Source organism: Delphinus delphis, chromosome 20 (genome assembly GCF_949987515.2).
Source record: "Delphinus delphis chromosome 20, mDelDel1.2, whole genome shotgun sequence".
In the NCBI taxonomy this organism is placed as follows: domain Eukaryota; kingdom Metazoa; phylum Chordata; class Mammalia; order Artiodactyla; family Delphinidae; genus Delphinus; species Delphinus delphis.
The window spans coordinates 46439297-46466455 of NC_082702.1; the positions used below are offsets into that span (position 1 = coordinate 46439297).

Genomic DNA, 27159 nt, shown 5'->3' on the forward strand with positions numbered 1-27159 from the left:
TCAAATGTTCTACATATTTATTTGTTGATTGGATCTTGTCTGGTGGCCATAACTTCTACACAGCTAAGTGGCAGCAGTGTGGTCACTGCAGTAAACAGAGAAGTAGGATTGAGTTTCAGTTCTGCCACTACCTAGCTACAAGGCCTTGGCCTTTGTTTGCAAAATGAAATGCTACCATCTACTCTGACCCCTTCACAGGACTGTTGTGCGATGAAATAAGATAGTAATGATGTGGAAACCACTTTGAAAGCTAAAACCATTATACAGATGTAGGACTCTACTTTTATTATTATTATCATGTTACTGAAAGAGCCAGGTTCAAATCTGAGGACCCAAAGTTCCTATTATAGAAGTATGTTTAGGCCAGTTCCACTTAAACATAATTACCACAGAATCACTACCTCTGTATATGAAAATCTCGTACTGCAACTTTGGGGATATTACTAATACCTGGTGTCCATTACTAGTTTCTGGTGTACAAAACATATTAAAATATATTTTTAGCCGTCTTATGTGGCTTAGGCTTATCCTCAAAAGTAAAGTGAAAAGTAGTGTCCCCTCATAGTGCACACTGTGGGTGGCTTCCCAACATCCACCTCCCCTTGATTATCAGTAAGCTCATCAGTGATTGCATCCCCTGACAGGGGATGGGGCACAGATCTCAAACTGACACAATCAAATTGAGGAGAAGGACCTTTATTTCAGGCTGGGGGCAGTTTTCTCTTGTTTCTATTTTCCTGCTGGAGATGAATATTGCAACGGGTGGCCCAGTTGTTGCAGGCAGCCATTGTGTGGCCATGAGGGAAACCAGCCTTAACAATGAAGCTGGTGTCCAAGGCAGCAGACTGGAGAGGGAGAGACCCTCGATCCTCGAGGACATTACTGATGCAATGACTACATCACATGCTTACAGCCTGTCTTACAGCTGGACTTCCAGTTATGTGTGGTAAAAAATACTTTATCCTTGAAAAAAAGGGAAACAAGAAGCTGTCCTATGGTAAAATTTTAGCACGCAGCTCCAAGTCTTAACCATCACGCTTGTGGCTGAAATCTTTCAGTTTGCCCTCACCCTTCACCTAACTCTCTAAGCCCTGCCCTGTGGTTTCTGGACCAGAGGTTGTGCTCTGCAGCGTTACCATCTCCAGCTCCTCCACCCGCAGCTGCTTGCGGCACTTCAGGGACACCCTGTGTTCCTTGGCTTCCTGGAGAGTGTCGTTGCGCACGGTGGTGCTTAGGCAGATCACCACGTCCACCCTGCCAAGGAAAGAAGAGGCTTGAGACTGGCTGGAGCCACACAAAGGCAGATGGTGAGAACTGGGCTGGGGCAGGGGCCACACCATCCCCCCAGAACCCAGGAACCCCTTTACCATGTTTTTGAATGCCTTTCCTGTAAGTCTCACTGTGTTTTCAGAGAGCTAAAAGCAGCAATTTGTCTGTATATGTCATAAAAGTTGGGCCACAGCTCAAATGCTAACAACATTCCTGGCTGGTGGGGAGGCCAGAGAGGGAACATGTGTGCAAGGACAGTTTAACACTTGTTTTGATGAAAACATGTGACCAGAGAGGAATGCTTCTCTACTCTTAACTCTGGACAGTGTCTTTGATATACTGAGAAAATCATTCCTGAAAAGTACAGAAATCTAAGCAAACACGGGAACTTGGTTTCTATGAGGGGAACTGTGTTCTAGAAATGCACCTTTGCAAAGAGCAGCATGGAAGAATCTGGGCAGCCATGCTATAAAAGCTCATCACTCTCCTCATTAACACCTAATTCTTAAATGAATACAGCTTTTGTTTCTTTACTACATCTCTAACTCAGTGAAAGCTTCTGCTGCTTCCCTGAAGAGATGACACAATGGAATGACGTTCGGAGGAAATCAGTTAACGTCTTATTCACACTGCAACGTGCTCCTCTAAGTACACAATCTGTATGTGCTTCATCAGTTAGATAGCCTGAACCTGGAAAAATTAAAAATGCTCCTTTAGGACACAGGCTCTCCATATCAGAACTACCACCACCAGGTGTGGCTCCAGGCTGCTATAAAGAGGATATGTCTAGACAATCCAAGTGTTTGGCCATACTACCAAAGGAGGGTGTAGGAGGCCTGCAGGGCTAATCCTGTCAGAGAGCAGCAGGCCATCTGACATCCTGGATACTCATTCAGTAGCTAAGAGGGACTTTAGGGAAGCAGAACGAATCAATTAAAAGCTACATACTTTTTCTTTATGTTGGGACAAAGTTTCAACACGTCCTCCTTGCAGGCCATTTTAAACTTGTAAGAGAACCGAAAATCCTTCATCTGCACCTAAAAAAGATGATGAAAAAGAAAATCAGAAGCTCTGTGACGAGGTCTAATCAGCGGCGCTGGGTGTAAGTGTATTCATATACCGTTTGCAGCAGCTAGCTTTTCAGGCCTGCACAACTCTGTCTCTTCAGACTTCATGACCTGCTAAGCTGCCCACGGCATCTTTTGCTCCGCGTACACCAGCTTCCAGTCACACACAGGCTGTGACTCTTCCCCCAGATCTTCCCATGGTTTGCTCCCTCACTTTTCTTGACGCTTCCATTCAAACACCTCCTTCTCAAGTCCCTTTTTCTCCATCACCCTGCAGGCCTTACACTGCTTTATTTTTCCTCACAGGCTCACCTGAAACTATATATTTGTAAATGTACCTTTGCATCTTTCTTTCACAAGAATGTAAACAAGTCAACAACAGCAGGGTTTGTCTGTTCTCCCCTGTCTCCCAGTGCCCACAGTCCAGAGGCCCTCAGTACCATTTGGGGATGGCAGTCAGGGAGGCTAGGTGCCCCAAGAAGAGGTCAATTTTACATAGATGACTGGATTTCACCCTTCTAGGAAGGAAGTGCTTGCTTTACCAGAAATACTTCCTTTAGACATGTGGTAACTACGAAGACTATGGTTTAACCTTCTTATTCAAATGCCAGACCTGGGTAGTATGATTTAAAAGAAAAAAAAAGCTTAGATTCTAGTGTACTGATACACACTTGGGCTGCTGCACTGAACAGATATTTGGAAAAAATGATTTTTCACAGAAGAGGTGCCCTGATGTTCTGAAAGAGGAAGGGATTCAGTAACCATCCAAGCAGTCAAGACGAGAAGGATGTGCCAGGTGTTACTGACCAGCTGGAAGTGGGTGACTCCGATGGCGCACTTCTCATTCATATCCTTCTGGTGTTTGTTCTGTATGAGACACTCCATCAAGTCTCCAGAGTCTATCTGGTTATCTGCTACATCCTGGGGAAGGCAGTGCACATTTACCCTTCATTTGTAACTATTAATGAACAAAGCCTGCACCCCAGCCCATACAAAAAATGCAAACGAGATCGATTCTAGAGCCTTTACAAATAAGACACATCACAAATTATGTCAAAGTAAGTCTGAGACATTACAAAGGATCAACACTCAGGGGAATAAAATTTACGCAGCAAGTTGCCCTCACTGCGTGAAGCTCCAACAAGAACATGTACTATGCAGGTCTCTTAACTCTTCTCCTTATATGATGCCGGCAGCTGGCTTTAGGGATAACATCTAACATTGTCTGCTGATTGTCAGATCCTTAGGGTTACTGGGTGTGTTTTCACTCCCACAATTTAGGTAGTTCAGTAAGTGACTAAAAGTAATAAAGTAACGGAATTCCCTCAACATCAGGTACAAGGAGAGAGCTGGAAGGGGAAGCCACATTATTGTTAACAAATCCCGGCTGTATGTTATCAGAAGCAATTTAGCCCTACAAATGGGGCTTCCCCCTCCCCTCTTTCCTTACAGACGGCATCTCAGCAAGTGCTGTTAACCAATGATCTGGTTACCTACGAGGGGTAAGCAAATAGTTTCCCAGGATGGTGGCCCCTCTTGATGTTTGCATTTTCAACTTTAACTGGTGAAAGTTGGTTATCACTTAGGAGCAATGTGAGCGGAAGACAGAGATGAGTTCAATACACGTGGGGGCCAGAGCCCCAGTGAAACTGGTTCTGTTTCTAACCCTTGTTCCTCTAGACGTCACTTACGTGGCAAAAGTTCTGAATTATGGGCTCGCAGGCTCTCATCAGCAAGGCTTCTATTTGAATATCCTGCAGAAGATTAAAAGATCAGTAATTCTTTTTTTTTAACATCTTTATTGGAGTATAATTGCTTTACAATGGTGTGTTAGTTTCTGCTTTATAACAAAGTTTATCAGTTATACATATGTTCCCATATCTCTTCCCTCTTGCGTCTCCCTCCCTCCCACCCTCCCTATCCCACCCCTCTAGGTGGTCACAAAGCACTGAGCTGATCTCCCTGTGCTATGCGGCTGCTTTCCACTAGCTATGTATTTTACATTTGGTAGTGTATATATATCCATGCCACTCTCTCACTTTGTCACAGCTTACCCTTCCCCCTCCCCATATCCTCAAGTCCATTCTCTAGTAGGTCTGTGTCTTTATTCCCGTCTTGCCCCTAGGTTCTTCATGACCCTTTTTTTTCCCCCTTAGATTCTCTATATATGTGTTAGCATACGGTATTTGTTTTTCTCTTTCTAACTTATTTCACTCTGTATGACAGACTCTAGGTCCATCCACCTCACTACAAGTAACTCAATTTCATTTCTTTTTCTGGCTGAGTAATATTCCATTGTATATATGTGCCACATCTTCTTTATCCATTCATCTGTCGATGGACACTTAGGTTGCTTCCATGTCCTGGCTATTGTAAATAGAGCCGCAATGAACATTTTGGTACATGACTCTTTTTGAATTATGGTTTTCTCAGGGTATATGCCCAGTAGTGGGATTGCTGGGTCATATGGTAGTTCTATTTGTAGTTTTTTAAGGAACCTCCATAGTGGCTGTATCAATTTACATTCCCACCAACAGTGCAAAAGGGTTCCCTTTTCTCCACACCCTCTCCAGCTAAAATATCAGTAATTCTGCTTTAGAAAGAGCCAGGGGTGGGGGAGGAGCAGTTTCTTTCTCTGAATCAGTATCATCTGATGGGTAAATAGTCCAATATGTACATTTGGAAACTATTCCAGTATTTCGGTTAGATAGCCCCAGCACAGACAGAACAGCAGTTCTACGCTACTCCTCTAACGCTCCTTCATTATACTTTGAAAGGCAAGTTTTCTAGAGGCAGATTCCCCTCGTGCTTGAGCAAGAGAGAAGACAGAAGTAAGAACTGTGGGTAGAAAAAAACATTCAAAAATAATATTAGAGTATAAACAACTCTACCCCAATAAAAAATAAAATAAAATAAAAAATAAAAATAATATTAGAGTATGTAAAGCCTTTGGAATTTTTCTCCAAAGCTAAGCAGTTCAAAATGAAAACAGGAGTAACTGACATCTATCATTCTGTCCTCGAACCAGATGACAAACTACTACCTCTCGGGAACACACGCTAACTGCCTTCAAGCAGAGTTAACTGCTGTGCAGCATTAGCTGCTGAAATAACATCTTCCTTTAAAGAGTTACACACCCCAGGGGCTTCCCTGGTGGCGCAGTGGTTGAGAGTCCGCCTGCCGATGCGGGGGACACGGGTTTGTGCCCAGGCCCAGGAAGATCCCACATGCCACGGAGCGGCTGGGCCCGTGAGCCATGGCCACTAGGCCCGCGCGTCCGGAGCCTGTGCTCCGCGGCGGGAGAGGCCACGACAGTGAGAGGCCCGCGCACCACAAAAAAAAAAGAGTTACACACCCCAGAACATCCTCATCAGCCCACAAGGACAATGAGAATGAGACAGGAGATGACACAAGATAAAAGAAGACAATGCATTTTTGAAAAACAGAAAGAAAATAAAGACCCTAAGAAATGTAATTTTATGTATTGCCAATTTTGACAACTTAAATAGTTCTAAAAGGTTTACATAAAAAAAAAAATAGCCATTCACTGTTTCCCTGATTTCTGGCCCTACAAGACAATTTTCACATTTTAACTGCCACCCCCCCCAATACTCTCTATATTTCAAATAGTATGCCTATGTTTATGAGGTTTCTTTTTAATCTCATTTTTTGTACTTTAGTGAGTTTTAGGATGGAACAGGGATAAACATGGAATAATATTCAATCTTCCATGTTTTACTGCAAATCTCAGGCTTTTATTTTATTTCAGTGCACACACAAACATTACCAAATGGGGACTTCCCTGGTGGCACAGTGGTTAAGAATCCGCCTGCCAATGGGGGGGAACACAGGTTCGATCCATGGTCGGGGAAGATCCCACATGCTGCGGAGCAACTAATCCCGTGAGCCACAACTACTGAGCCCGCACGCCTAGAGCCCGTGCTCCACAACAAGAGAAGCCACCACAATGTGAAGCCTGCGCGACACAACCAAGAGTAGCCCCTGCGTGCCTCAACTAGAGAAAGCCCACATGCAGCAAAGAAGACCCAAAGCAGCCAAAAATAAATAAATAAGTTAAAAAAACGAAACAAAAAGACATTACCAAATGACCTAATTGAAAAAGCTAAGGATGACAGAATAGGAATGCTTGGACTATTCTTGAATGTGATTAAGGGATGTGAAGTATAGCTGTTATCTTTTCTTAAAGGGGGAAAAAAGATTGGTCTTGTCACTGTGATAATTCTAATTTATGAAGAAAACCGAAGGGCTAAATGCAGTGTTTACCTACAGAAATGAGGAAAGGGGTTCAAGAAGCATCATGATATTCATCTTTAAAAAGCAAACAGAGAATCTGACAAGGTTTCTTTTGTTCTACAGGGAATCTGAATTCTCAAGAGTCTTGAAACAAAAGAACTAAGAAGAAAAGAAAAGCTGCCGACAGGGCACTCTCCTTCCATGAGCTGCAAACTGCTTACCTCGGATTCTAACTCGGTGAGGTTGCCGACTATATCTCTGCACTCTACAGCCAAGTCATCAAGATGATCCTGGAGGCATTCAAGCTCCTGCAAATGAAAAGGCACTCTCTTAGCACCTGTCAGTTATATAAATAGTCAAGGGTAGATGAGACACCAGTGTCCACTTCCTTTTCAGTGGTCTTGCTTTTCTTTTCTTTTAAACAACTTCACTGAACAGAATGCTAGAGCTTTATTTGAGTCCCCAAACTGGGATTCATCAAATAATCATTGAAAAGATGATTATTTGATGTATCAGGGTGGTTAAGAGGGTCAAGGGGGTACAACCACCATGCAAATCCTCCAGAAGGCCAAACTGATAAGTCCAACAAGAATCAATGTTCAGGTGTCCTCAGAGTCTAAAAATCTCATCAGGCCTTTACTCCATTCCGTCAACACCTTGCTAATCTGCATTTTGATAATTATCGTTGGACAAAATATTCACAGTGAAAGACACGGCACGTTCTACGACTCTTTGTGGGCAAGTAAGTTGGGACCCAGTTTCAGGGTCTGAAACACAGTAGAGAGCTGATAGCTCCTGCAAATCAAATCTGGGATTCTAACCCTAACCCACATAAAAGGATCCTCTGAGGGTAACTGTAAAACAAGTGAGCACACTAGGGTTTGAGTATCTAAAAGCTATCTTACCTGGGCTTTGGAAACTGAGCTGGAGTTACCTTGTAACATCAGTCTATTGCTATTCCTTTTAGGGACTTAGAGGTTTTAAGTTTTACATTAGCTTACTTTCCCAAAGAACACGAATAGCTATTTCTCAGCAAAGGGCTCTGTTAAAGGATCAAGTTTAACTTACTGACTATTCTGCAAGAATCTCTGTTTCAGAATTAGAATGGGAAGCGAGGAGAAGGATTGTGGGAATTATACAAGAGCCAGAAAGGGAGTGGGGGGTGGGGACCCTAAAGGAAAATGCATACAACTTTTGGGAGGAGATAAATAGCTAAGGGAAAAATTCCACTCATGGACTCCTTTCCTAAGTTAGCTTCACAGGGATGGGCTGTAATGTAGTGCAGCTTTCTCACTGTTATTTTACAGGGCGTATGAAAGGAAACTGTTTCATGGGATTCCATATGACTATATCCCTTGTTTCATTAGACAGAGGCAACAGCAAGCTAAACTATATGGCATTTCCTAACAATAAACTCGACAGAACTGTAGCAGGCCCAGGAAACAAGACTGCTGAAAATGATATTCCCAGGCCCAACAGATCTGAGCAGGCATCATGTTGCTTTTAAAAAATGTCCAATTCCTGCACATGTGACTTTCATTAGTTTAATCCCAGAGGGTGTTTTGGAGTGGTACAAATGGAACCGTTCATGCCTCCTTCTAGTATTAATGGGCCTTTAAATAAGTAGCTATTCCTCACTGCATGGTTCCTCTGCCTTGATCTAAAAGACAAGATATCTTCCCACCTAATTTGCTAGAATGCAACAACGTATCTTTTTTTTTTTTTTTTTTAACTAGGCACAAAATCCTAAGAAACCATTTATAGCATGCACATTAATTCTTGGGTTTGCTCCTTTTCTACACTTTCCTGTACGGAGAGGTTATAATAAAATGGAACAAATGCCTGGCTAGGATTAGACCTGAGCTCAAGGTAAGTTAAGTCAATACCCTTCATTTCTCTGAGCCTCAAGTGTATCAATTACTAAATGGAAAAAATAATTCCATTTCTACATCTCTTCTAGGACTGTCGTAGGGCAAGCGTACTATTCATGCATATCAGTATTCACATATCGATGTATATATTTATACTCTGCCTTCCCTCAAAAGGACCTAATGTAGCTTACAAAAATGAGAAAAGAAAAAAAAAGAAGGGCAAGATAAAATCAATTAAAAATGAGTAAAAAAGAGAAAGGAAAAAGAAAATATGTTAAGGAAAGTGGAATGAAGCCAGTAGTAAGTTAGTACACAAAATGCCTACCACAAAATCTAATACACCTGCGAGAGGCACACCATATCTTTGGCTCGAGGCTTTTTAAGAGGCAGCACAAAGAGGGAAAACAATCAATTACAAACCATAATAACCATAACATTCAAACAAACTAACTGCTTAGGAAAAGTACAGTTATAGAGACCAAAGAGAACATTTTCCTCAGGATTTCTTATAGGAAGAACAGTGACTAATATAACAAATCACACACCTGTGAAGCTGATGGAGATGGATTTTACGGTGTTTGTAGTCGACATAAAATGTTAATCATGAACATTATTATTATTACTGCACCATAAATAGGTAGCTTTGTCACCTACCTGTCCAGTCTCTGTTTTTTCACTGCACCATTTCCCCAGATCAATCAGGCACTTATCCTGAAGGGCAGGATCCAGCTTAACGTCCATGGCACGCTGGTGTAGGATCCTCTGGACTTCAGCTCGGCATTCCCGTGAGAGCTACATGAGAAATAATAAGCAAAATACTTCAAAGGTACCAAAACCAAAAGACACCAGATAAAACAAATCCATTGTCAGGAAAATAACAAATAAGTTGACAGTTATTTGAACCAAACTTTAAGCCTCGAATCTCTTCCAGAATAAAAATTAAATGTTCTATAAGGTTTCTAAACACCTTTATCTCTAGGAATGTGATTATAAATACATTAGGCATTTTCTAATATATATACTGTATGAAACAATATTCTTTTCTCAGAGTATCCTGATAAAAGTGAATTAGGACTGAATCACTATGCTGTACACCTGAAACTAATATAATATTGTAAGTCAACTATACTTCAATTAAAAAATGAACTGGATTTGTTCAGATGAGGTAGAGAGGTTTTTGTTCAGGAAAATTACTTTGCCACTACTCTATGAATGTAGAGTGGAATACTGGGTCTGATTCAAGAGAGAATAAACACTTGGGTGAGGAGAACTGAGTTCAAATTTACCTAAACTCGGAACAAGGTGAGAGTTACTTCAGGTCAGAACCCGACTCTTCTAGATAAGTTAATGAGAATTAAGCAGAGGGTCAAACATATTAAAACTAATATTTTGGGGAGAGTTGTGAGAAAGCTGTCATTGACAGGTACAGTCAGCCTCTCCTCCTAAAAGAGCCAACACATCTGGAGGGAGGTACGGTGGGTATAGAGAGTAACTGCTTAATCGGCACAGGAGTTTCCTTTCAGAGACATGGAAATATTTTGGAAGTAGACAGAGGTGGTGGTTGCACAACTTTGTGAATGTACTAAATGCCACTGAATTTTTCCTTCTAAAATGATTAACTTTATGTTATGTGACTTTAACCTCGATTTTTAAAAGAAGCCTATTTTTTAAAAGGACAGCATACCAGATTCCAACTCTTTCTTTATTTACAAAGACAAGGAACCTCCTACTATAGTGACTACCAAGACGCTAGGATTTAGGAGCTCCTGTGATTAATGACAGGCTCATTATACGAAGAAAAAAGTAACAACAAATTTCCATATTTTCTTACGTAGCAATATAAAAACTGGGTTAATACTGCAGTAACTAAAGTATGACATTTCTTTCTGAGTCTCCTCATTCCGAATCCTAAACAGTCAGACTTTTGCATTAAGCTCAGAAGGGGTATTTGCAAACATGCCTGTGAAATAATACCATCTATATTTTCTGTAACAAATGCAGGGCTGAAATGCAATAGAGTATCTCAGAAGGCTTAAAAAGGCCACCCTGGAGAGCAAGTAGCATGTCAGTACGGGACCAGAAGGCAACAAATGTCACCTGAGAGCCAAGCAGACACGAACATCCCAACAAGAGGCAGTACTCAGGGCAGACAAATACCAAGGGAGTGGGGCGTGGAGGGTGTAGCTCCAACGCGTGTGCTGTCTGAGGGGCCTCACCAATACACGCACTATGGGCTCTGCTGCCAAGGGCAGAAGCCTAAAAACCATTTACACCTTGGCTAAGAGCTTCTAATGGATCTTTAACGCTAAATACAGTTAGGGTAGCGGCATTTGTCTACTTGTGATTTAGATTTTGGTAATTTTAAGAAAAACTGGAAATGTCCCCTCATTTTGTTAAAAACATAAAATCAGATGGAAGGAAGCTGGTAGAACAATTCTATGTACACTCACTGAAGAAGCTTCTAGTAGTGCAGCAACCCCTCCTCGCCAGATATACTAACAAAGTTTTCCTAGGATGACAGGAATCACAACAATTCACAGCAAATGAATTAAATGACAACAGGAAGAAATGAAGTCAATATTGAGTGCATACCCTCCTGCCCTGTTCCTCAGTGCGGTAGGCATGTCGGTATAAGCATGAGAACACAGCTCCAGGAGGCATAAGTTCACTGGTTTCATTCCAACCGTGGGTGTGGCAAAGACGAGATGCATCTCCCTGGCATTTGCGGTATAAGACAGGGTCCAGCCTATAAGGTTAAGAGTTAAGAGATAACCACTCTTACTATACCTTTCCTCCCAAGACATGCTAAGGGTTTCTGCAAGGTGCTTGTTTGTGTACCCGTTGACAATCACTTCTAGGGGAATGGAGACGGCAGGTGAGCACAAGTACATTCCTGAATTTTGTTCTTCATGAACACACAGTGGTTAATCTGTAGAAGTTTGTTAATCCTTAATATAGAAGATTTAAGTTCTGCCTCAAAGATGGTATCTTCGCGGGCTTCCCTGGTGGCGCAGTGGTTGAGAGTCCACCTGCCGATGCAGGGGACATGGGTTCGTGCCCCGGTCCGGGAAGATCCCACATGCCGCGGAGCGGCTGGGCCCGTGAGCCATGGCCGCTGAGCCTGCGCGTCCGGAGCCTGTGCTCCGCAACGGGAGAGGCCACAACAGTGAGAGGCCCGCGTACCGCAAAAAAAAAAAAAAAAAAGATGGTATCTTCCCAATGTAAGACACACAACATTACAATAATAGACTCAGCATTAACATGCCCTAGCTGAAATGAGACAAGGGTTGTAGCAATCACCAGGCAATTCACAACTTTTACTCAGTACTTTTTCTGTGAGTAAAAGTCAATCTTACCTGATATACTAGGTTCACTAAGATCAGGAAAGGGCAACATAAACCGTCTCCTCCTCAAGTTCTTTTCTAGTAAAACTGTTCCAGTTCTTTTTCCCATGCAAGGTAAGGCAGTTATATTTTTAGTTTACCTGAACATGCTTATCAATTAAAAAAACTTGACATTTAACTTTGACTCTGGAGACAGTGGATTAGGTGACGAGCCTGCTGCCTCTCCAAATCAGACCAATGGATACTTCACTCTGTCTATATTATACTATCAACCTTGGGAGAGGGCTACTTAATGGGAGGAAAAAGGCTAATATTTAAGTAGCTTTAAAGATTGGAAAGCATCCTTTGATCATGGATGAAGGAATTACAGGAGAGGAAAAAACATACTTTTTTAAGGTAATAAACTCAGTAAACAGTCTGTTATTTCGGTTTAGATAGCTAGAGTAAGCACAGGGAAATTCCCACCCAAGTTTCTGAAGTCTTTTCAAGAGTTAACTTGAGGAAACAGAAATAGACACACTGAGTCTTCAAGTAATCTTTTTTCAGTAAAGTATGGGGGTAAAACATATATTAATCACCAGAAAAATAATTAATGACCAAAGTACAGTGGCTTAAAACAATCAGGAAGCAGCTGAACTTGGGAGGCAGGAGGAACAGCCTGGTCTGGAGGTGGGAAGAGAAAATAAGACATGGAAAGAGGGAGGGATTGCAGCCAATAAACAGTTATTCTGACTATAAGAGATATACTTCTATTTCATCTACCTCCTCCCTTTTTTCTGGCTAACAGGATGAAAAGAGAATCAAGTTGTCATTTACCGAGAAGAGCTTCTTAAGACAGAATAAATTCAATAACTTTGAATAGTAAAAGAAATAAAGCAAACTCCCATACCCAGGACAAATCAATAAAAATAAAAATCACTATAAGAGACATATCTGAAGATGCTTCTGCTGCCCCACCGCTGCCCAAGTTCTTTCTAGTTAGACGTTTGTGGTATCAGAAACACTGGACCCTGACTTTCAATGTAGTAGTTAATGGGGCCACTTGGGAATAGACCTGCAGGGGCTGTCTCTGCTTTTAGATACTGTTCTGAAAGCAAGAAAGAGATTTTTCTGGAGATTAGAGTGTCAGCTATCCCACAACTTAACAAAAACAAATTACTACTGATTATTATTATTATTATTTTTTTGTGGTACGCGGGCCTCTCACTGTTGTGGCCTCTCCCATTGCGGAGCACAGGCTCCGGCCCGTGCAGGCTCAGCGGCCACGGCTCACGGGTCTAGCCGCTCCGCGGCATGTGGGATCTTCCCGGACTGGGGCACGAACCCGTGTCCCCTGCATCGGCAGGCAGACTCTCAACCACTGCGCCACCAGGGAAGCCCTACTGATTATTTTTTAAAAATACAAGGGATAGTGACTACACAGGAGAACAGGTTGAGGCTTACCTTACTATGGCTTCAAAATACTCACTTCCAGTGCTTAAGCCTCTGCGCTTCCAATGCAGGGGGCACAGGTTCGATCCCTGGTCAGGGAACTAGGATCTCACATGCCGCGTGGCCAGAAAAACCCCCCAACCAAACCAAACAAAATACTCACTTCCAATCACGGGAGATGAAATATTGCAGCTCTAAGAGACGGTGTTCACAATCTTCCACCATTTTTTCTGTGTATAAATGTTCCATCAGGCACGAGAGGATCCTGGGCATAAAACAGGGGTGAAATTGTAACTAGAGAAAGTTCTGACAATGGATTCAGAACTCTCACACCAGTATTGCTTGGTCTGTAGAAAAAGCCATTTAGCTATTTTCCTAGGGCAATCAGGGACTTACTTTCCTGAGAATCACTCAAATTAACTCAACCTAACAGTGCTTATGCCTTCTATCAACTTTAGAGCCACTTAGCACTTAGGACTCAGCTTACACAAGAGCTGTGTGCAGCTGCTGTATATTTAACTGTTTATTATGAGAAACTTCCAACCATACAAAAGTAGAGAATCATATAATATCCATCTTCCCTTCCCATAGCTTTAAGACAAAGTTTGTTTTAACCCTATACCCTCCTTGCTAATATTTTGAAATAAATCCCAGATACCCTATCATTTCATTTGTAAATATTATACTTCAGCATGTTTCTCTATAATATGAAAACATAATACCATTATCCACCAAAGAAGTAAATCTAAAAATCCTTAATATCATGAAATATCCTGTCAGCTTTCAAATTTTTCCAATTATCTCATGCCTTTTCACGTTTGTTCAAAACAGGACCCAGAAAAGGTCCATAACCTGCATTTAACTGACAGTATCTCAAATCTATTTAATCTGTAGCAGTTCCCTCCTTCCTCCCTCTCCCCTGCTCCCTTAATAGTTGACACAGTTATTTTCATATTGGTAAATAGTCTTAATCAGTCTTAAGAGTGTTTGTCTACCTCCACCAACCATACAAAGAGCTTCAAGGAAGAAGATCTTTTTTTTAACCTCCTACCACAGCATGAACATCTGGAGTATATGCACAGGAGAATGATGAGAAACATGGACTGCATTTGTTTCACACAGTTGGGTACGGTCAGCTGCAGGCTATAAAGATTTTTGCAGAATGGAAAACCTGTTCTTACTTGCAACCTGGTTTTAAGAGCTGTTTGCACATCATATGGAAAAAAACCAATACATGAGACTCAAATGCTTTATTACAGCATTTTACAGCTTTCCTAGATCTTGGATATAACTTCAGAGTTCATTTTGTCCATGATTACCCCCTCCAACCACCACATTTTGTGCTTCATTTCAATTATAATTAATTACTCTCTAATAATTATTAAGTTGCCAATGCATATGAGACAATATACACATAGGATGAAAAGTATAGAGCCAAAGCATGCTTCATTTTATCCTGTGAGTTTTTCTCTCCGATTTTTATTTGACCATTAAGTAGGATTATTCAGTGACCTAATGTCTAGGACTGTATATGCTCAGTCACTGTCAACACACATCATCACAATGCTGGGTCTAGGTTCTCTACATCATGGATGAGGCAGAGCCCAAGTCTCCATCCCAATACTAGTTTTAACAAAAGCTGGTATGTGTTCCTGCTTAACAAAATTTCAGTTAAGTTGCTAAACCGTCTGAAAGTCATTTGGGGATATATTCCCCATGCTGCACTGCCAAATACAATACAATACCACAAGTAAGATAACCTACATTGGGTCTCCGGATCTTATGTGTTTGCAGGCTGTCTGTATTACAGATTCACAAGCTTCATTCAAAGCTCTATCAATGCGGTAATCTGCACCAGGGTCAGTCTCCTGAATCAGTGTTTGAAGCTGGATTAAGAAAAATTAAGAAGGAAGAAAGAAAGTCACTTATACATCTAGGATGAGCAACGTCATGTCTTCAATCAGTTCTCAGTCTGGTATATCACAATGTACTCTTAACAAGGTACTACAATTGTCACTGGCCAAGCTCAACGGCTCTTGTCAAATACTTTCCAACTAGTTCCTCTACTTTGCAAGTTTTTCTGTTTAACTCATTGTAGGTATAGCTTGCCTACCTGTCTGAACCATCCCTGGATGTGTGCAAAACAAGAGGACCTTACAATATAAAAGCTGCCTCTTTCCTCACATCTGTTAATCAAATTACTAAATCTGACACTCAGTGCCAAGGCAGAGTTGAGTCGAGAAGAGTAAACAGAAGACATTTCCAGTTAGAGATCTAATTTGGTCTTAAAAATCTAGAATTTGAATTTTGCTGCAAAGACAATGGCATAAAACAAGTATACTCTGCTTTATTAAAAAGAGATGTGAGATTTCAGTTGCAAGAAATACCAATTACAAAAAACAAGAATATTATTTATAATTTCCTATTTTTCCTCAACTATTTTTTATATAACCAAGAGATGAACCAGAGCTTGTTCATTACAAGTAATACAGAAAAATACTTGTCACTATGCAGTTGAAAATGAGGATATATTCTTTAACATTTACTTTTGCTTGGTCCACACTCTGTCATAGAATAAAGTGAAAGCATGATAAGATGTGCCTCAGATTCTTTTTTCCTGTCTGAGGAGAAAGCAGTCGGGGCACAGATGAAAAAGCTCTAAATCAAGGATGAGACAACCTGAGTTCTATTAATAGTTCTGTCTCTGCCAGATACTAGCTTTGAGAACAAAGGCAAGTTGATTAACCTCTAAGTTCCAGTTTCTTTAACTGCAAAGAATTATAAGGAAGAATAATATATAGAAGGTTGTGTAAGCTGCAAAGCATCTTACAGATGTAAAAGATCATTATTACTACAGATGGGCAGCAGATGGTGTTTGGGGTGGGAATCTTAAATAACACAAAGCAAATCTGAAAACTACGGTGCTTCTGGTTGGGGTTCCTTTTGTTCCAAGTTAAAGAATTGGAGCCCTTTTTGTGTCATTGATTTAGCCTCTGTAGGAGCCTTGTCTGATCCTCATACGTTTGACCTACAATCCTATAGAGGCTCATATGAAAGCACTGACCCCATCACACACTTGATCAGAGAACAAAGATCAAAAGAAAAACCCAATTTTGTCTCTCCTGAAAGAAGTCAACAATCAAGATGAGAGAAGTATGAAAGATATCTAATATTCTGGGATGGAACTTACTTATACCAATTCTCGGTGCAATTTGGAGAAGCTTCAAAATGCAGTGGTTAGTTAGTAGGAAGATTACTACTACTGTCAAATGACTACCAATTTTAATTTGCTGACAAAGACCAAAATATTTACTTCTTTTTCTGAGGGACATTATAAGCATCATGGGAGTCTGGAAGTTTCTCTAAGAACTTAGTTAAATATCCATGACTGACAGGCAAACTTTGAGAATTCTCCGTGCATGTACCAGACTGCAGGTTCTAAAAGAAGACAGTGAATGCCCTACAGACTCTAGGAGGTCAAAGGCTCAAGGGATCACTGCTACTCTGGAATCCAGTGACAGCGGTGTGGGAAATAAACACTACGTACGTGAAATAGTACATGATGATACATCTATTCCTGCCCTGATTGCTTAGGAAAACGTGAGAAAATGCTTCCAAACAATTAGTCTAGAGAATAGACAGCAGTCTCCTCAGCCTAGGTGAGACTGGGCCCAGATTTGTTCAGCCATAACTGAAAAGAATTTAAGTTCATGATCACAGTGTATTTGGAAGAGTATATACTCATTAAGATAATAATTATTCTTATGCTTCACTATTTATTCGCTTTACTATTTATTGAGAGATCACTAAATCAAAGCACCACCAAGCAGAGAACAAGGGAAAATTAATGGTCAACCACAGACCAATATGGAAGTCTACTGTATCAAGGAAAGAAACTTTGAAAAGCAAATTATTACAAAACATTCCTCCACGTGACTGAGGATGGATAATGAAGTAGATGACTAAGGAAAACTTTCTCCCTTTGGATCACTTATCTTCAATTTTTGTGAGCAAAGGCTAAAGACCACAGGTCCATAAAAAACAAAATGAAGTGTTTCTTGCCCACTTAGCCAAACTTAATGTGGACAGAACCACGTATTTTACCTTTTGAGGCTAACCTCTAGCTTTGGAAGCACTTTTCTTTTGGGCACAAAGCATGAGGTGGGTGCTATTTATTTCTCTCTCAACAAGCTAAATTTCAAAAAGCCCTGGAGGTAAACTAGATGCTTCCAAATAAAATCAGACTAATTTCTTTTTTCTGTACACCTTAGTACAAAGTGTAGCCTCAGGAAAAATATAAGTTTAGTCCTGACCACCACCCTCCCCTTTGCATGCTGCATTAAGGATGAAATGTCTTGATTTGTTCTTGGTCTGGGGCCCAGGCACACACACTGTCACAGAAGTTTCCCAGGACAATCACCAGCAAAGACTGCTCCTGAGGAACTATATCCAGAAGGCTTCCTTCTAGCTAGGCTTGGTATTCTGGATAAGAGGCGACATTTGTCTATTTTCCCCACTATGGGATGTATAAGTTACTGTCCACTCTGGGTCAGGGTGAGTAATAGAAGCTAAGATGAAATTTGACTCCATGTCAAAATTCTATGGAAATTTTGTGTTTCAGACTGTAAAATTATGATTTTACCTGATTAGGAGGAAAATCAAATTCAATTAATATTCTGTTTTTAATAAAAAATGCCAACAACAAAAATAAGAGACTAATGAATTGCAGTTTTCTGAAGTTTCACTTAGGAGAGAATCTCAACCTTCTAATTTAGAGTATAAGGCTAAACTCTATCTTCTGTGCTTCCTAAAGGAAGGTATAGGAAACCACAGAATTCATTGTACACGATGCCACTGTTACATTTCGTATTGTAAATTGCTCAAAGACTCTTATTCGGTAAAAAGCAATAAACATGGATAATGGTAATGAAACAGATGCACTGTATCTATTATAATACTTTGTTAAATTATAATATGTACCTGATCTATAGTTACTCAACTGTTTATAAACCTTGAATCAAGAACAACTTTATCTTCTCAAGCAAAGCACACTAATTTTTTCCAACTATGTTTACAGAACTGACTGTAGAGTTTGGCGGTAGAGAAAGACAGACCCTCCCATGCACAGCTGCCCTTGTTGAACAAGAAAAGATGGTGGGATTTTGAAAACGACATGCTTTCTTGATCCTTCAGGCCAGGAATTCATGCCATGCTGCATATCAGTAACACGAAGAGAATCTTAGAAAGTTTCAATTCATTTCAGCTCTCTTTCAGCCTCAACTCAATCAAAAGTGGTGGGAGAGGCACATTCTCTTTTGCTGGAAGACCTTTTCTGATTTCCCAGAACCCGGTTTGCCTTAGTAAATACAATCTAGCCAGATATCTCTTCTTTAAACACTCCAGTAAACAATGCATTTAATCTATTTCTTTAAGTTTACTGTATAGCTCTTTTTATTTATTATGAGCTCAAACTTCTGCTCTGCAGCAAATTCCACGTTTTTACTCTGATATGCCTGAAGAAACAGTATTTTGTGTCTAGTTCTTAATACCTAAGGTTCACTGTGATGTCACAAATGATCCAGATAAATGAGCTGGGACAGCGTCAGGAAGAGGCTCCTCGGCTGATAAACTGTAACATTAACAACGGCAGCGGAAAATCTGTCCTTACCGCTTGCTGGCAGTTCATTCCAAGGTTCCCTTTCTCCCCCCGAACTACTTTCATCAGACAATGCAGGGTTCGCCCTTTTCGATGCAATCCAGAACAGTGGTGTTCAATCTCCCCCCGACAGCTCAGGATGATCTCAGGGCTCAAAGAAAAGTCTTCCATCAACATGCGGCGGTAATCTAACATCTCGCCCTGGCACTCGCTGCTCACTTGCCGCCCTGTTAGGATTTAAGTCACAACATTATGGATGGTGAGCTACAGGATCGGATATTACCACATATTAAAAGTACAAGTTTTTCCCTAGAATATACCAGTCATACTATTATCTAGACTGAAAAGCAGAGAACTTAGCAAAAGCTTTATCAGCATAAAATGAGTTTAATACTCCAAAGACTAGGGTTTATCCTGTCAGTGTTCTGCCTTATACAGAATTTTATACTACTGAACTAGTAATGCGTATGTTTTGCCAACAGAAGTCTTATCAATAAGATAACTACTGGGGTAAAAATCAAAGCCAGGAAAATCCCTACTGGCTTACACCCTTTAAGCGTGTGGAAAAATCTTCACTTCAAATACTCACTACAGCTCCCCAACTCTTCTTTGAGCTGTCAATGCCATCTGGGAAAACTTATGAAATTTAACCAAAAAAAAACCCAGCTTTGCTGAGGTATAACTGACATATCATAAACTACGCTTTTAAAACATACAATTGGATAAGTCTGACATATGTACGCATCAATGAAACCATCACCACAATCAAGATATCGAACATATAACCATCAACTCCAAAAGCTTCCACATGTTCGTTTAGAATCCCTCCTTTCCTTTCCTCTCTACCCACCTACCCCATGCCCAGTCAACCAATGATCTGCTTTCTGTGACTACACATTATTTTACTAGTTTGCAGTTTTCAGAAGTTCATATAAATAAAGTTCATATAAATGGAATGATATGCTATGGACTCTTTTTTTTTTTTGTCTGACTTCTTTCAGATTTTTTGAGATTCAGCCACAAATCAACAGTGCGTTGCTTTTTACTGCTAAGTAATATGATTCCATTATGTGGCTATACTACAATTCGTTTATCCCTTAAACTGCTGATGAACATTTGGGTTATTTCCAGTTTTGGGCTATTACAAATATGCTGTTATGAGCATTCATACACAAGAGTTTATATGGATATATGCTTTCATATACCTTGGGTAACCTAGGATTTACACAGCTGGGTCATAAGTTAGATGTATGCGGAACTTCTTAAGAAACTGGCCAACTATTTTCCGAAGTAGAAATTTAAAATTCCCATCAATAGTGTAGTTCCAGTTCTTTCACATCCTACTAACACTCACATGGTCAGACTTTTTAGTATTAAAAAATCTGTATAACTTTTATGAATTATCTGTTCATATCCTTTGACCATTTATTTGCTGAGTCTTTTTGTGTTTCCTGTTAATTTGCAGTTTAAGGAGATAAACTCTCTATTTTTTAAATACCAAAATTAGATGTTTTGCATTCTGCTTTATAATATGCTTTTAGTAGTCAACAATCTCCGCCTTTACGTTTCAAGAAAATTTCATCAAACACCCAGACCATAATCAAAATTCTCCAATTTCCTCCAAAATGTCCTTCGTTTGCATGAATACCAAACATGCATGGTCTCTGGTTGCTATTCCATTGCTTTTAAGCTTAGGAGTCTTTCACTACCCAGATATGAGAAAAAAATTCAACAAAAAGTTCTGAGTTTTATTTAACAACTGATCTTTTTCCTCTTAACTTTTTAATCACTAGGCAATTGTCCTAGCATCATTCATTCGACAGCTAGAAATTTCATTTTTACATCCTATAGCCCATGTTAAGAAACGTTCTTTCTGAATGACCCTGACCTTTTATACATCCTTCTTAGTTCCTTTATCAGGGATTGACTTTTGGACTGAACAGACCCCGAGTCTGACCTTATAAGGTAATCCTTCCTTCTTTCACTGCTTCATTTCTTTATATCAACACTGTTAGAATAATAACAGTACTTACTTATCACTTACCATATGTTACGTGCTATGCCAAAAAACCTCATTCGATCCTCACAAGAACTCCTCAACACAGGTAATATATTTTTGTTTTATAGATAAGAAAAATGAGGTTTGGAGAGATTAAGAAACATAAATAATGGTCCCCAGGCAGTTAGTATGGTGATAGAGCCATCATTTGAAGTCACGTCTCTCTGACCCAAAGCTCATATGCTAAATCATTACGCTTCCCTGACTCTCCTAAAATTGCTGTGTGACATGCATTTTAAAAATTTTAAATTGGATTTGAGAAATATACCTTACTTTAAAAAGGCTGGGATGTAAAGAAAAACAAAATTTAGGGCTCTTGAGTTAAGAGGAAGGGGCTTCAATAAGACTTAGGGATACCAAGCCTTCAGCCTAGAGTTTTGCTTACAAAGAAAGGCTCCTGAGTCACAAGGTACAAGTGTACTCAAAAGAGCCCACATAGCAGGAGACGATCCAAAAAGGAGCGAAAAGGATAAAAAGAAATTAACTCTTACCTCTATGCACAGCTGACTCCAGACACATCAGAAGGTAGGAGAGCCTGGCTTCCCGGGACCGAGGAAGGTTTTCCACGTTGCACCGGTATTTCTTCAAGTCACTCTTACAGGATTTGGCCAATGAATAACTGACTTTATAATCCTGGGCAATCAGCTTTTGGCGGGTTGTTAGTGCTTCTCGACACTGAGAAAAGAGGGCACCAAGGGAGCTGTGAGATCGTTCACATGTACCTCTGAGCCGTTCACATGTACCTCTAAGTACATGTACCTCTAAGACAAGCAGAGGCTCATGGCCAAGTACAGTAAACAACTGCAGTGGTTACCAAAATGTCTATGTTTAGGTTTGGTTAAAATTGAGCACAAGTGTGCTGAACTAGTGTAGCAAGAAGCAGGGGTATATGAGCAGGAAAGCCTGGAATTCTATGGTGAATTGCTGATTGTTGCAACAACAGCAACTGTCCAAAACACATAAATATTTGGTAGATTCTAATACATTAACTTGACAAAGTATTCTTTTCCTCTTCAACAATATCCCTAAAGTAAATTCCACCAGAATGAAAGTGGCAACTGACATAACACTCTGGAAGCTCCATTCTACTATACTTTTAAAATACAATTATTCAATACTAAATGATATAAGGAAGTGAAATGAAAAACATTTCTTCAGCCACACAGGAAAGTAAGTGACAGGATAGCAAAGCCAAAAATAACGACTTTCAAAAGTCATGAAAGATTCTTGCATTCATCCAGGGACAAAGAACTAACAGTAATGAGAAAGCTTAATGACACAGTTGCTGAAAAATTAAATCGCTAATTATCTATGAAGCATATTGGTTTGGTTAGTCTAAACTTCTTGAGTACATAGGGATGGCTTCAGTGTAATTCTGACATAAAATTCTCTGATTTTACTCCCCAAATTGATTCCCCATTGGCGTCCCAAAGTCCAGATATCACGAGAAGCTTAATTTTTTTGGTTTAGGTGAAATATGCTTTGGTTTCCTACTAAAAGCCAAGTATCTTACCCCTGAAAAGGACAAGCTGTATCAGTATTTTATATTTTGGTATGAGTTTATAAGAATATTGTTTGAGAGGATTTGAGAAAGCTTTTAAGAAAATGAATAAAATGCTGGTTTGTTTCAAAGTAATACTTACTTTTTCACTCATAGATTCTTCAAATTTATGGTTAAAGAGGCACTTATATACTCTGCCTTCACCAGCTTGTGTCTGTAAGATGGAATATAACATCATCATCATCACTAGCTAAGTAGTTACGCTGGGCAATATCCACAATCTTATAAAGAACTTTCTGTTAAATTATTATAATGATGACTACCTTTGAACATATGGCTCAGCCATTTGTAAAATTTAGTAGCCTTTGAAAGAAAGTAACGATTGCAGTAAAGATGAAAAAAAATTTCCCATGGTATTTGAATACACTGTCATGTGTTCCCAGACATACTGTTAATTAGGAAACCAAGAGAAGCGTCAATGAGTCTCTCTTCTTACAACTTTATGCTAGAGTCAATAAAACTCTAGCATTGGCTCTGATCAGTGGTTCTGATAGCTAAAGCTATTAATTCAAAACAGCAGGCAGAGTGGGAGTGTACACAAGTCACGCTCAGTCCTTTGCGGTAAAGATGGAGATTATTTCTGCCTAAAGGGTTGGAAAGGTCTTCTATAGGGTACGCAGGTAGTAACCAAGGATTTGGTTTTAAAAGTTAGCCACCTGTTGCTTCCTTCGTCTTAGCCAAAAGTAGTTAAATATAAATACGTAATATGGCCAATTTTTAGCCACGGAATATATGTGAATGGGATTCCCTGGTAAGATAGGATTCCTATATATAAAACAGACTTCCAAGAATTGAAATTGAGAAGTGAGATAGAGTAGAAAAAACAACGTATGGAGACTGTTCGAAGCCAAGTGTTAACTAGATGTTACCTCAAGGCTGAGGAGCCGTATCCAGTACCCAGATAACTTTCTGTTATCCTGGGACCAACTCCACCTTCCATTTCAGTGACTTTTCTACATGTGACAGCTTGTGTTGGTTTAATTTTGGAATCAAGTATAAAAAAATATTTAGGAAGAAAAGGAAGCAAAGAAGAACAGTTTCTGAGCTGACTCACATTTTCACAAAAACGTTCCCGATCATCTCGGCAGGCAAAATATAAATGCCGGTCTAAGTGAAAGTCATCTGAGGACAGCTCAGCCACCCGGAGAATGGCTTTCTTGCAGAGTTCAGAGACTTGAATCTTAGGATCTCTTTCTTCTGCTTCCTTCACCAGGCCTTTCTCCAAGCATGATACCACCTCACCCTGTGAATGTGCATCCTAAAACAGCAAGGATACTAACATTAAAAAACTCTCACCACCATGAGCATCAAATAAACATCATTTGGTTAAAAACAAAAAACCAAAAAAATCAACTCAACACACAATTGTTTATCAATGTTCTATTGAGAAATAGGGTGAGAACCAACCACATTGTGAAAGTTACAGAAAATGCCCTCGATAATCTTTGGTAAGAATGTAATAGTTGCAAGCTATAAATGAAAATACAGATCCTGGGAAATTTAAGTCAGTTTAGTTTGCACTAGAAACAAGAACCTGACTTTTCAGAGTTTAAAATGTCAGAAAATTTTAAAGAAATTACATCAGCCCAATGTAGTGATCACAGTTCATTGTCAATACTGATAGAACACTGCAGAAATATCTGTTCATTTACCTCTAAGGGCTAGGTATTTCTCAAATGTGCTTTAGTCAAGTTTAAAAAATAACAACAAACCTCAAAATTCATTGAGAAAATATGTTATAGAGACCCTCTTTCTCTTTTTTCTATTTTATACTGTCCGCAAAGACCCCAATCTTTAGTGTAATGTTGTTCACTTTGATGTTCTGGATTTATCTTAATATGATTTAACAAGATTACCACCATTTATACAAACTGCTTTTGAGAGCTTTCCTAATCCAATTATCTTTAATTGTACATTGCATCTACCCCATAGCAACCACAAGCACTCAATCGTTCAAAATATGAAAAATTTCCCCTAAACACTTTCTATTCAAGAGTCCTAATTTCCTATACTCAGAAGATATGCTTCAAAAACTTGAGAGGTGTATCCATAAATATACCAAACCAAAGCAGCAGAAAATTCAGTGTTATCATTTTACTCACACACACACACACACACACACACGCACGTATATAAAATCTCATTATAGTAAAATACCATGTTTATGAAATCATCTGTATATAAGACTCCTAAAACTAGGTAGGGAAACATCTATTTTACTAAAATTTCAATTCAACAAAAAATGTATATAGTTTTTTTCCATTTTGTTGTAATAGGGTTTGTTCCACAGCACATTTATTTCCAAGTATTTTCATGAAAATTTTCATGTTCTCTCCTAATATACCTGTGAAAGGGGCTACGAGCTGTGATACCTATTGTGCAGTTGAGTAAACAGAGGCCTAAAGGAGTTTATCAACTTGTCCAAGTTGCAGAACATAAGGCACCTAGCTAACAGTCCACCATTTATTTTTTAGATCTTGGAGTGCTATGAAACTCCTACAATTTGTATGTGGGTTTTGTATATTTTTCCTGAGGAGAGTTCATAGCTTTCATTAAATTTCAAAAGGTTTTCTGATCCAAAAAAGATCAGGAAGCACACTATACTAGCAGATTCTCGTGCCTTCCTATTTTCTATCTGTACCTCAAACTTTCTCACTAGCTTTATGATTCCATCCAATGCTTAGAAACCTAAGATGAGCAAAAAGCTTTTTTAGAGAGTAATTCTGAAGGGAGAAAAAACTCTGAAGGACAAGTGACAAAAAGATAAGGACAGAGAGAAAAGTGGACACAACCCCAGAAATTCAGAGTAAGGCTTATTTTTTCTTCCTAATTTATGAGTGACACTAAAATGTGTCTGACTTTGGCCCACTTAGAAGAGCCCTACCCATTTCCACTTCCCAAAGGAAAAACAAACCTGTGATAACAAAGATTTGGAAACATATCAGTCACTTACTATTTACAGTTTACAAGAGATTATTATAAACATGATTTTGTGTTAATGAAATAATGTCCTATACCAAATTTTAGTAGCTCATAATAACTTACTGAGAGGTTGCTAGCAATTAGGTCACAATCATATAAAAGAGGTTGAAAATAATAGCATGATAGTCAACTCACGATTTAGACTTACCCTTTAGTTCTGACATCATAGGGTAAAGAAATGAGTCTAAGTTTCCCTGTATACTTAGGGTTTACAACTGTTTAAATGCACCAGCACCATGGTTTGGTTTGAAATCCTCTAAGGAATGTGAGATGTAATTTTAATTATAGCAATTGTAGCACCACATATTAGTATTGTGCCATAACATCACCTCCATTAGATATTTTCATTCATCATAACTTTAGATAATTTTTTCTAATAAAGATATTTCAGGAATTCTTCTCAGTTTCCCAGAGTCTCTGAGCTTTTCGGTTCAGCCCATTTGAGTTATACAACTGAAATGTATGCAAATATTTGACAAAGAAGACTGTAGGGTTATTACTGAATATGAATGAAAGCAAGGAACTGTACAGCAGCACATTACCTACAAGAAAATGAAATTACTTAGGGTTAGGTTTTTAAAAGTTATTAATATGCAGGCTTGACATATGAATAACAAATGATATTGTAAATGGATGTAAAATGAATTTTTAAAATTCTTATTGTGGTGAGACAAATGTCTGTCTTAAAACTATTACTGGGCTTCCCTGGTGGCGCAGTGGTTGAGAGTCCACCTGCCGATGCAGGGGACACGGGTTCGTGCCCCGGTCCGGGAAGATCCCACATGCCGCAGAGCAGCTGGGCCCGTGAGCCATGGCCGCTGAGTCTGCGCGTCCGGAGCCTGTGCTCCGCAACGGGAGAGGCCACAACAGTGAGAGGCTCGCGTACCGCAAAAAAACAAAAAAAAAACAACAAAAAAACCCCCAACAAACTATTTCTAGGGTCCCGATCAGTTTTTAGCAGTTCAATAGGTAATATTTTTTCTTCTCCATACACCTTGCCTTATTAAAAAAATTTTTTGAAAGACCAGAGAAGGATAACACTAATCACAAAAAGGTGGGCAAGAACTCAGTTTTCATCTCTGCTATTAACCATTCTCCGTTTCAACATCTGTAATGTCTTCTGTGATCTACCTCCATAGGTAAAGAGAGAAAAAGAATGTCTGAACTATTCAAAGTAGTTGGTTAAAAGCAGAAAAGGATAAAATGATAAAACTAGTGTGTGAAAAGTATAAAAGTAGTAATAATATGGGGCACTTGTCTGCAATTAAGTTCCTGTACTGGATGCCACATTCTATTTTCTCTTCAAATGATATAAATTATTTACATTTACTTTTGGAGATCTGCCTTTTCATTTTAAAAATATTTATTTAGAAAATTCTAAATGTTTTATTAAATATATAGTCTTTGTTCTAAAAATTTACATATATTAACATTCTGAAAGAATCATTATAGTTTTGAAATTATGACATTTATATGTTCATACAGAGGCAGGGTATAAACAGATTAACCATGACCCCTCTCCTCTGGCCTTTGGAGGTGAGTTCAAAGCTAGTCACAGAGGAGTTTGCAAGCTTCAGGGCAACAAATTTAAAACTGATGAGTGTGTTCTCTTCTGTGGTCAGAAGCTGACTTTATAAATTTTCAGGATAATTTTCAAAACTAAAT

The 27159-nt window shown here is 39.4% G+C and overlaps 1 protein-coding gene across 1 annotated transcript in view; it reads right to left on the reverse strand.

Moving 5' to 3' along the window:
- GLG1 (golgi glycoprotein 1) overlaps positions 1 to 27159 on the reverse strand; it is a 143755-nt gene that overhangs the window by 19456 nt on the left and 97140 nt on the right. The window contains exons 5-17 of the mRNA XM_059999262.1: positions 23567 to 23770; positions 22595 to 22666; positions 21443 to 21626; positions 18905 to 19119; positions 15001 to 15122; positions 13400 to 13501; positions 11054 to 11207; positions 9116 to 9253; positions 6812 to 6898; positions 4028 to 4090; positions 3144 to 3257; positions 2218 to 2306; positions 1137 to 1254 (exon numbers count right to left, since the gene is read on the reverse strand). Coding sequence (XP_059855245.1) covers positions 1137 to 1254; positions 2218 to 2306; positions 3144 to 3257; positions 4028 to 4090; positions 6812 to 6898; positions 9116 to 9253; positions 11054 to 11207; positions 13400 to 13501; positions 15001 to 15122; positions 18905 to 19119; positions 21443 to 21626; positions 22595 to 22666; positions 23567 to 23770 — 1662 coding nt within the window. The remainder of the gene's footprint in view (positions 1 to 1136; positions 1255 to 2217; positions 2307 to 3143; positions 3258 to 4027; positions 4091 to 6811; positions 6899 to 9115; positions 9254 to 11053; positions 11208 to 13399; positions 13502 to 15000; positions 15123 to 18904; positions 19120 to 21442; positions 21627 to 22594; positions 22667 to 23566; positions 23771 to 27159) is intronic.